Consider the following 11626-nt stretch of genomic DNA (forward strand, 5'->3'; position numbering starts at 1 on the left):
CTATTGTCACCAGAACCATTACAGCTTAATGTAGTTTGTTCTAAAGTCCATATCCTATCCCTGCACGCTTTTAAATGTAAACACTAACATTTCAGTCAGAGGCCAGAATTTACTATTCTGCCTGGTAACACCTCTAATGACAGTCACTCAGGCGACCTCTAGAAGTGCTTCCTGGGCAAGTGCTGCACAGTGTGCAGCAACTACATTAATGCTTCATATAGGGATGCATTGATTCAATGCATCTCTATGAGGAGAAGTTGATTGACGCAGCATGGCATTTTGTTGAGGTAGGGCCAGCCGCAGTGTCATCAGCACGGCATGGGAAAAAAAAAAAAAAAAAAGGTGGAGGGTGGCAGGTCACCTAAACATATACACTCATTGGCAAAGACACACATTGATTTGATACAAACACTCACTGGCAGACAGATACTGCAACACTCAATCACAAATTATTACTCTCCTTTGGGAGGGCTGGAGTGGATCAGCTTTACCTGGGGTCCAGTGGGGCTGTTGGCATCTCCCTGCTCTGCTCCCCTCCCAAGTGTACAGTTTAGTGATGCCGTGCCGGACTGAAGTGAGCTCCTGGGATCACCAGAGAGAGTGTGTGAGGGAACAGAGCATGGAGATTACAGCTCACTCGCTGCTGCACTCAATCTGCTGCCCGACTGCCTCAGCCCTCCGTGAGCCGACTTGCCTCAGCCCTCCGTGAGCCGACTTGCCTCAGCCCTCCGTGAGCCGACTTGCCTCAGCCCTCCGTGAGCCGACTTGCCTCAGCCCTCCGTGAGCCGACTTGCCTCAGCCCTCCGTGAGCCGACTTGCCTCAGCCCTCCGTGAGCCGACTTGCCTCAGCCCTCCGTGAGCCGACTTGCCTCAGCCCTCCGTGAGCCGACTTGCCTCAGCCCTCCGTGAGCCGACTTGCCTCAGCCCTCCGTGAGCCGACTTGCCTCAGCCCTCCGTGAGCCGACTTGCCTCAGCCCTCCGTGAGCCGACTTGCCTCAGCCCTCCGTGAGCCGACTTGCCTCAGCCCTCCGTGAGCCGACTTGCCTCAGCCCTCCGTGAGCCGACTTGCCTCAGCCCTCCGTGAGCCGACTTGCCTCAGCCCTCCGTGAGCCGACTTGCCTCAGCCCTCCGTGAGCCGACTTGCCTCAGCCCTCCGTGAGCCGACTTGCCTCAGCCCTCCGTGAGCCGACTTGCCTCAGCCCTCCGTGAGCCGACTTGCCTCAGCCCTCCGTGAGCCGACTTGCCTCAGCCCTCCGTGAGCCGACTTGCCTCAGCCCTCCGTGAGCCGACTTGCCTCAGCCCTCCGTGAGCCGACTTGCCTCAGCCCTCCGTGAGCCGACTTGCCTCAGCCCTCCGTGAGCCGACTTGCCTCAGCCCTCCGTGAGCCGACTTGCCTCAGCCCTCCGTGAGCCGACTTGCCTCAGCCCTCCGTGAGCCGACTTGCCTCAGCCCTCCGTGAGCCGACTTGCCTCAGCCCTCCGTGAGCCGACTTGCCTCAGCCCTCCGTGAGCCGACTTGCCTCAGCCCTCCGTGAGCCGACTTGCCTCAGCCCTCCGTGAGCCGACTTGCCTCAGCCCTCCGTGAGCCGACTTGCCTCAGCCCTCCGTGAGCCGACTTGCCTCAGCCCTCCGTGAGCCGACTTGCCTCAGCCCTCCGTGAGCCGACTTGCCTCAGCCCTCCGTGAGCCGACTTGCCTCAGCCCTCCGTGAGCCGACTTGCCTCAGCCCTCCGTGAGCCGACTTGCCTCAGCCCTCCGTGAGCCGACTTGCCTCAGCCCTCCGTGAGCCGACTTGCCTCAGCCCTCCGTGAGCCGACTTGCCTCAGCCCTCCGTGAGCCGACTTGCCTCAGCCCTCCGTGAGCCGACTTGCCTCAGCCCTCCGTGAGCCGACTTGCCTCAGCCCTCCGTGAGCCGACTTGCCTCAGCCCTCCGTGAGCCGACTTGCCTCAGCCCTCCGTGAGCCGACTTGCCTCAGCCCTCCGTGAGCCGACTTGCCTCAGCCCTCCGTGAGCCGACTTGCCTCAGCCCTCCGTGAGCCGACTTGCCTCAGCCCTCCGTGAGCCGACTTGCCTCAGCCCTCCGTGAGCCGACTTGCCTCAGCCCTCCGTGAGCCGACTTGCCTCAGCCCTCCGTGAGCCGACTTGCCTCAGCCCTCCGTGAGCCGACTTGCCTCAGCCCTCCGTGAGCCGACTTGCCTCAGCCCTCCGTGAGCCGACTTGCCTCAGCCCTCCGTGAGCCGACTTGCCTCAGCCCTCCGTGAGCCGACTTGCCTCAGCCCTCCGTGAGCCGACTTGCCTCAGCCCTCCGTGAGCCGACTTGCCTCAGCCCTCCGTGAGCCGACTTGCCTCAGCCCTCCGTGAGCCGACTTGCCTCAGCCCTCCGTGAGCCGACTTGCCTCAGCCCTCCGTGAGCCGACTTGCCTCAGCCCTCCGTGAGCCGACTTGCCTCAGCCCTCCGTGAGCCGACTTGCCTCAGCCCTCCGTGAGCCGACTTGCCTCAGCCCTCCGTGAGCCGACTTGCCTCAGCCCTCCGTGAGCCGACTTGCCTCAGCCCTCCGTGAGCCGACTTGCCTCAGCCCTCCGTGAGCCGACTTGCCTCAGCCCTCCGTGAGCCGACTTGCCTCAGCCCTCCGTGAGCCGACTTGCCTCAGCCCTCCGTGAGCCGACTTGCCTCAGCCCTCCGTGAGCCGACTTGCCTCAGCCCTCCGTGAGCCGACTTGCCTCAGCCCTCCGTGAGCCGACTTGCCTCAGCCCTCCGTGAGCCGACTTGCCTCAGCCCTCCGTGAGCCGACTTGCCTCAGCCCTCCGTGAGCCGACTTGCCTCAGCCCTCCGTGAGCCGACTTGCCTCAGCCCTCCGTGAGCCGACTTGCCTCAGCCCTCCGTGAGCCGACTTGCCTCAGCCCTCCGTGAGCCGACTTGCCTCAGCCCTCCGTGAGCCGACTTGCCTCAGCCCTCCGTGAGCCGACTTGCCTCAGCCCTCCGTGAGCCGACTTGCCTCAGCCCTCCGTGAGCCGACTTGCCTCAGCCCTCCGTGAGCCGACTTGCCTCAGCCCTCCGTGAGCCGACTTGCCTCAGCCCTCCGTGAGCCGACTTGCCTCAGCCCTCCGTGAGCCGACTTGCCTCAGCCCTCCGTGAGCCGACTTGCCTCAGCCCTCCGTGAGCCGACTTGCCTCAGCCCTCCGTGAGCCGACTTGCCTCAGCCCTCCGTGAGCCGACTTGCCTCAGCCCTCCGTGAGCCGACTTGCCTCAGCCCTCCGTGAGCCGACTTGCCTCAGCCCTCCGTGAGCCGACTTGCCTCAGCCCTCCGTGAGCCGACTTGCCTCAGCCCTCCGTGAGCCGACTTGCCTCAGCCCTCCGTGAGCCGACTTGCCTCAGCCCTCCGTGAGCCGACTTGCCTCAGCCCTCCGTGAGCCGACTTGCCTCAGCCCTCCGTGAGCCGACTTGCCTCAGCCCTCCGTGAGCCGACTTGCCTCAGCCCTCCGTGAGCCGACTTGCCTCAGCCCTCCGTGAGCCGACTTGCCTCAGCCCTCCGTGAGCCGACTTGCCTCAGCCCTCCGTGAGCCGACTTGCCTCAGCCCTCCGTGAGCCGACTTGCCTCAGCCCTCCGTGAGCCGACTTGCCTCAGCCCTCCGTGAGCCGACTTGCCTCAGCCCTCCGTGAGCCGACTTGCCTCAGCCCTCCGTGAGCCGACTTGCCTCAGCCCTCCGTGAGCCGACTTGCCTCAGCCCTCCGTGAGCCGACTTGCCTCAGCCCTCCGTGAGCCGACTTGCCTCAGCCCTCCGTGAGCCGACTTGCCTCAGCCCTCCGTGAGCCGACTTGCCTCAGCCCTCCGTGAGCCGACTTGCCTCAGCCCTCCGTGAGCCGACTTGCCTCAGCCCTCCGTGAGCCGACTTGCCTCAGCCCTCCGTGAGCCGACTTGCCTCAGCCCTCCGTGAGCCGACTTGCCTCAGCCCTCCGTGAGCCGACTTGCCTCAGCCCTCCGTGAGCCGACTTGCCTCAGCCCTCCGTGAGCCGACTTGCCTCAGCCCTCCGTGAGCCGACTTGCCTCAGCCCTCCGTGAGCCGACTTGCCTCAGCCCTCCGTGAGCCGACTTGCCTCAGCCCTCCGTGAGCCGACTTGCCTCAGCCCTCCGTGAGCCGACTTGCCTCAGCCCTCCGTGAGCCGACTTGCCTCAGCCCTCCGTGAGCCGACTTGCCTCAGCCCTCCGTGAGCCGACTTGCCTCAGCCCTCCGTGAGCCGACTTGCCTCAGCCCTCCGTGAGCCGACTTGCCTCAGCCCTCCGTGAGCCGACTTGCCTCAGCCCTCCGTGAGCCGACTTGCCTCAGCCCTCCGTGAGCCGACTTGCCTCAGCCCTCCGTGAGCCGACTTGCCTCAGCCCTCCGTGAGCCGACTTGCCTCAGCCCTCCGTGAGCCGACTTGCCTCAGCCCTCCGTGAGCCGACTTGCCTCAGCCCTCCGTGAGCCGACTTGCCTCAGCCCTCCGTGAGCCGACTTGCCTCAGCCCTCCGTGAGCCGACTTGCCTCAGCCCTCCGTGAGCCGACTTGCCTCAGCCCTCCGTGAGCCGACTTGCCTCAGCCCTCCGTGAGCCGACTTGCCTCAGCCCTCCGTGAGCCGACTTGCCTCAGCCCTCCGTGAGCCGACTTGCCTCAGCCCTCCGTGAGCCGACTGCCTCAGCCCTCCGTGAGCCGACTGCCTGCCTCCAATTTCACTCAGCCGGTCACCTTGAAGGCTGAACTGGCTCACAAAAGCAAGGTGCCAGGACAAATTTCCTGTTCTCGTGGCGACCTGGTATTTGTTGAGCCCTGCTCTACAGCAAGAAGAGAAAACTAACATCAAGGAAAATAAAAACATAAATAAAACTACACTTGAGTGCTTGAAGGGTCCCTTTAAACTTCCTAAAATTGCAGAACTTGCACAGGCACCAATCAGGGGCCTTTCATCCTGGTATTTTTTTTTTTTTTTTTACCCTTAATCCCATAGACTGTCAAGGAGGGATTCATTGTTGCACAATAGAATATTGCCATTTAATGTCATTTGTGTAGTGCATATATGAATTGACCACTTGGTAGAGATCAGATGACAGAAGGGGTAATGTAAATGGCATAGGAATGTAAAAGGGGTCAGATGATATACCATATGGATTGATCCTTTGATTAATCAAAGGCTCTGCAAGGTATGATAAGTCACACGTAAGTGACCTGGAAGTCTGGTTTAAATATGAACTAACTCTCTAATTTGCCATATGTCTAGATTCCCTCTTAGATTCTAAGAGGGATCTTAGGGGGTCATTCGATATGTTAATGGCCATTAGCCTTGTTTTCCAGTATCATATCCAAAAGAAACTTTAATATTTACCCACAGATTAATAATTAAGCCTCATTTCTATTACATTTAAATTGGGACAAGCACAATCTTCTAATCATGTCCAAACATGAATTGCGTAACTTAACCATAGGTGAAGAGATTGCGATGTCCGCTATATTGGGTCACAAGTAAGGAGTGTGGAATATCTATGGATTTGGAAAATGGTAAATTCATAGATGCTATTATTATTCCTGTGGCAAGTACATAACAGGTGATAGAACCAAATGTTTCCATTTGGATTGATGTTGGTCTGGAACACAAGGGGGTGGTCACTTATAGTTCCTATAGGTACGGCTTACCTACACCTCTGGGCGAGGCTTGGTAATCCACAGGTTATATATCTAATGATACTGAAGTGTGTATTGGACTTGCTTGGGGGCCAGAAGTCTAAGGAGTCCAGAGGACTGCTATCCCATGGTTCCCATGTTTTGTGGAATGCTTTATTAGTACCCCTCATCCTAGCTGTCAGGTTGCCCATCAGCCGATTCTCTTTGATTCTGTTCACTACATTTGCAGTGTGAGAGGTAGTTCCTGCTTTAGCCATGTGTTTGCTATAGCACGTTGTGCTGCTAATGTGATTTTATGTAGTAACAGTTGTTCCTGCCGGGTCCACCTGTCGAGTGATCTATTCAGGAGGTATACCCATGGCTCTAGTTCTGATGCTCTGGAGAATACCTGGGTCAACAGTTCTTTTATATCCCTCCAGAATGACTGGAGGTGTGGGCACTCCCACCACATATGTAGGTATGTCCCTTTCTCCCCACAGCCCCCCCAGCACACGTCAGTTGTGGATTTGCGCATGTGATATAGTTTGACTGGGGTCATGGATAGTAACCATTATATGGTTAATTATTCTTAGTTTTAGCAATTGGCCTGTGTGGAGAGACCTCTTGACCTGACGATAGAGCAGTAGCTCAGATTCTCAGCAGAATAGACAGAGGAATGCCCATCCACAATTGTGTGAGTCAAGGTGCACAGGGTTTGGACAGCAAAGATATAAGTACATTTCTTGTTCCAGAGGCAGGTTATAGCATCAGCCAGTTACTCTCCACACTATAACCTTTGCGGTGAGGTTAGTTTGATGTGGTGGTAAAAGTGACAAATACTGTACTATACTGTAACTAGGTTGCCAGTTCACCAACAAAATATACTGATTTATTTGCCCTGATTTTAATTTCCCTTGTAAATTTAGGATGTTTCATTAATCTTACGAACCGCATAATACCCTTCGACTCCATCCATCTTTACACATTCTGACTATATATCCCTCCAAAGTAAATGGACTATTTTGATTTTTTTTTTTTATCTAATAGCTTTCTACGAAATAATCAATGCAGATTTATATGACAGTAACTCCTTAAAGGAGCACTATAAGGTCAGGAACACAAACATGTATTCCTGACCCTATAGGGTTAAAACCACCCTCTAGCAACCCTGGTCCCCTAATGCCCATCTAAATATAGTAAAATCTTACTTGTATTCAAGTCTGGAGCGGCTTACTTTGTCCCTGTTTCCTTTTGACCTGCCCACTGCCATCATCAGAAGTAGTAGCTTGATCCAATCACAATGCTTCCCCATAGAATTGGCTGAGACTGACAAGCAGGCAGATTAGGGGCAGAGCCAGCACAATTCAAAAACAGCCCTGGCCAATCAGCATCTCCTCATAGAGATGAATTGAATCAATGAATCTCTATGAGGAAAGCTCAGTGTCTGCATTCAGAGGGAGGAGACACTAAATGTTTGGATGCATTTTAGGCAGCCATGACCCAGGAAGGATCTCCAACAGCCATCTAAGGAGTGGCCAGTGAAGTTATCACTAGGCTGTAATGTAAACACTGCATTTTGTCTGAAACAAGCAGTGTTTACAGCAAACTGAAGGTAATGATTCTACTCACCAGAACAATTTCAATAAGCTGTAGTTGTTCTGGTGACTATAGTGTCCCTTTAACCTGGCACCACTCCCTACCTCCACAAAGAGCCAAAAGATCCTGGTCTGAGCCAAGCATGGTGGTGCAGGGCTTAGCCCAAAGCTAATAGAAGCTCCTGAGTAGGTTGTGTAGTTAAGGTCAGAAGCAGCACCTGGCTGACCTGTTCTAAAACTGACTATTTACAATGGTTAAGCCGTAGGGTACTCCAAGCACCATAACCACTACATCATACAAATCCAAACATCTTTGAAAGACGGTCTGACACAAAGCAGGTCAAAAGAAACGCAACTACATGCACCAATAAAGCCAATGGCAGATTATTAATATCAGAAAAGTAACAGATGAATACATTTTGAACATATATTTATATGTTCTGTTTGTAATTGACAATGTTGGGCTCATTGAATATGGAGGACGTATGTCCTCCAAACTTCTTTATTTCCCCCCCTGTATATGATTTGATTTAAAATCAAATGCTCATCAATAAGCTCGATACACAGAAATAATGAATAACATGGATGCTATTTGCAGGCCAGAAATACAATACAAATTATATGTGACCCATGTAAAACCAGAAGTGTGATTGCTTCAGACATCAGTACAATGAAGTAGGCAAGACCTTAGTTTACTAAATTGGGTAACAGTAACAACTGGATGTTGGGCAATAGTAACATCGCCAGGACGTACTTGGAAACCAGAAAATATCTGAATGTATCCTTCCTGGTTAAATACTTGGCTATTGTAATTTAAATCGAATCAGAAAAATAAACAGTATTGCACCAACGGAAATTGACAGTATCTAATTAACAACCGAAGAGATATTGTTTTGTTTAATAGAAGAGGCCAGATATATAATTATTTGTATAAATTGTGCATTAGCATGCTATAAGCTTTATCATTCATCGTAAGAGAACTATTCCTCTCAAGAGCTAGTGATTAAGGGCTTATTCACTAAACAAACAGGACTGATTCCCAAAACTGGAAATGGTAGAGAATTAGAAATCTGGATTAAAGAAAACTGAGGCTAAAATAGCTTGTTGCGAGAAGAAAAAAATAAAAAAAATCTCCAACTTGGCTATCTGAGCCTCATTTTTTGGAATTTTGGTTTTAAATTCAATAATATTTAGACTTTAGAGAATAACCCTCCAAAATCTTAGTGAATACTAAGCACGATTTAGACAACAAATGCCACATTGGTAAAGACTCTCCATGTCAGCTACAGCCTGGCTTTATTTATTTATAATTTACACAGTATTCAGAGTTTATTGAGAAGGCCCCTCTGGTGCCATGAGTGGTGATCACCCCTTGTTAGTGAGTGGGATTAACCTTATACAATTCCTATAAGGTAATGCCATTTTTGCTAACAGAGGCTTTTTTTTTTTTTTTTTTTTTTAAAGGTTCTTCAGACTCTACAGACAGCAGCTCTATACATTGCATTATGGGAAATGTAGTCCTCAGGGCTTTACCTCTGCAAGGGATATTGAGCAAACTACATCGATAATGAACAAAATGGGACACTCAGTGTTCGCAAGCCGCCTGGCACCCATATCCAGAGCCAGCTAGCCCACACAGGCTGAAACCCCATGAAATACCACGGCTGGGCCAAGCAGACAGAACTACCAGACCAGCATGCATTGCGGGGCGGCCATGTTTCCCACACAGCTGAGGCGCTCGGTAGTTCACCAACCGTCTCCCCGAGGGGTTTTAACAGATCACACGACCAGACCGAACAACGGATTCAAAGCCAGCCGCTGCTCGGCACTAGCACTATACACAGGGACGGCCACAAGCCGCGATAAGGATTCCTGACGTGAGAGTACAGGAGTTACCATGGCGATTGGGAACTACATCTCCCGGCAGTCATTGCGCGCAGAGAGCGCTGTGCGCATGCGCGAGCCGTGCTGATGATGCCCCAGATAGCCCATCGCCGAGCACCCCCGCCCGCTCCCAGCCCTCGGTTCCCGTTGCTGGCTCTTACCTCGGGCCTTGTTGGTCGGGAACAGTTTCTGCGCTTTCTCCAGGAAGCGCAATGCCTTATCCGCGTTCTGGCTCTTGAGGGCGAGCAGGGCAATGGCGATGCAGCGCTCCGCTTCGTCCCGGTTTGATTCCATTGCGGAATCACTGTTCATAGGAGCTAGTGGGCGGCGCTCTCCATACGCGTCATTGGCAACCTGTCGCCGTGTGATGATGTCACGTGTTGTCGCCCTCGGGAGGGTGAGAGCGAGCCAATCAGCATTCGCCAAACCACTCTAAGTACAAAGTGGGGGCCATTCACTAAATGGCGAATTGCAGTGCATTGAGAACCAAAGGGCAGAATGTAGGCAATAAATATACAGTCCAGAGCTTGACTGTTACAGCCAGAATTATCAATGTGGTGGGTTTCAGTTCACCACAAATCTTAGTTTAATGAATAAAACCCCCCCAAGGTTAAAAGGCAATTGGCTAATATTGTAAAGCGCTGCGGAATAAGCTGGCATTAATGTGTTTAATGCCAAAAATAATACACTGTGAATTATTGGGATTTTTCCTATATTTTATGAAATATATTAAAGCAGCACTGTCATGCCGAACTTACCCCAATCGATTCCTCTTCTCTCCCGCTCTCAGGATCTGTTCTTCATTTCTTCCTGTCTGCTCTAGTTTTCTTTAAAACATTCGGGACTTTGTTCGGATCGGAATTTCATTTGAATGAATGAAACTCCGATCCTATTCGTGCTGTGGCTGCAGCCTCTTAGCAGATAACTCCCTAATTACCACTGTATTAGGGAGCTATCTACCAAAAGGCTGAAAGACTTAAATTGGTCTTTTAGCCACATTTACTAATACTAAGTAAAGATTACTTAGTATTAGTAAATTCTGCCCCTACTCACTATACCGCCTGTGGCTGCTCGCTGTTTTAAAAAAAAAAAAAAGAAGCAAAAAACCTAGTACCTGGCCCCCACCCCTGAGTGGCCGCTTTAATTCCAGATAATACGCTGGCCGGTGAATGACCCTGTGAATGGGTGTAAACTAATTCCAAAATAGCTAAATTTGGGAATATATACAGTTAGTTCCCCTCCCTCATTTTAGAAATATAATGTAAAAATAAAACAAACAAAACGTGATTATCCCAGCATGTTTCAGATAGGTACAAGCCTGGCTACATAGTTACCAGATCTTCTATTTTTCTCCACACACATCACTTTTGCATACTGATGCAAACTAGAGTCAATGGCATACACTAAGCAATATGACATAATAGGCATAACAAACCGGGAGGGATGACACACGTGAGTAGGCAGTTAAAGGCACACTATAGTCACCAGAACCACTACAGCTTAACATAGTAGTTCTGGTGTCTATAGCATGGCTCTGCAGGCCTTTTAATGTAAACACTGCCTTTCCAGAAAAAAAAGCAGTGTTTACATTGCTGCCTAGGTCTAGGAACACCTCTAGTGGCAGCCACCCTGATGGCCATTAGAGATGCTTCCTAGTCCGTTGCTGCACACTGTTCAGCACTGGCTTTCAGTGTCTCCGCACTCTGCATTTAGGCACTGAATGTACCCCATAGAGATGGAGAACATTTAGCACCTTCACGCAGAGCATTGATTTTATGCATCTCTATGAGGTGATGCTGATTGGCGCAGAGTGGCGTTTTGCTGTACATACGCAATAGCCTCCCACTACTTTCCTGTGGGAAATCATTAGATTGGCTGAGATCATCAAGATTAATGATTTCAGCTATGGAGGTGGGGTCAGTTGCAGCAAGACCGGCATGGCGTGGGGAAAAAAAGTAAACTCACCTTTGTTAGTGCGATCGGAGGGGGGCCAGTCACCTAAATAGTTAAACACTATAATGTCAGGAATACATGTTTGTATTCCTGACACTATGGTGTTCCTTTAACTTAAATGGTTCATTATTATTAAGGAAGTATAGAAAAAACAGGAACGTTGGTAGGGTATGTTTGTATGTCAACCATGAGTTAAAGCAAAAAAATTAAGTAAGTGGAATGTGACGAAGAAAATGTGGAATCTTTATGGGTAGATATCTGCTTGTGGCAAAAGAAGGGAAAACACTTATTGATTGGGATATATTATAAACCACATAATGTTAATATTGATGAGGAAAACAGTTGTTAGGGCAAAATGGGAAAGCTGCACTGGGTATCTGGTAACACAATTATTGGATATTTTAATTACCTGGACATAAATTGCGATAGAGGGACTAGTTGTTCAACAAAGGGGATCAGGTTTTTGAGCCTGTGAAATGACACATTCATGTCACAACTGGTACAAGAACCAAGAAGAAAATTACCTGTATGGATCTCGTTATAATAACAAACAATGTCGGACTTT

General features: G+C 51.2%; 1 protein-coding gene across 1 annotated transcript in view; it reads right to left on the reverse strand.

The window, feature by feature from the left end:
• The window catches only part of DNAJB12 (DnaJ heat shock protein family (Hsp40) member B12), a 58427-nt gene extending 48968 nt beyond the window's left edge, over positions 1-9459 (reverse strand). Inside the window, exon 1 of the mRNA XM_063434677.1 lies at positions 9270-9459. Within this exon, the coding sequence (XP_063290747.1) occupies positions 9270-9420 (151 nt within the window). The 5' untranslated portion in view covers positions 9421-9459. The remainder of the gene's footprint in view (positions 1-9269) is intronic.
• Between the last annotated feature and the right edge of the window lie 2167 nt (positions 9460-11626).

Source organism: Pelobates fuscus, chromosome 10 (genome assembly GCF_036172605.1).
Source record: "Pelobates fuscus isolate aPelFus1 chromosome 10, aPelFus1.pri, whole genome shotgun sequence".
In the NCBI taxonomy this organism is placed as follows: domain Eukaryota; kingdom Metazoa; phylum Chordata; class Amphibia; order Anura; family Pelobatidae; genus Pelobates; species Pelobates fuscus.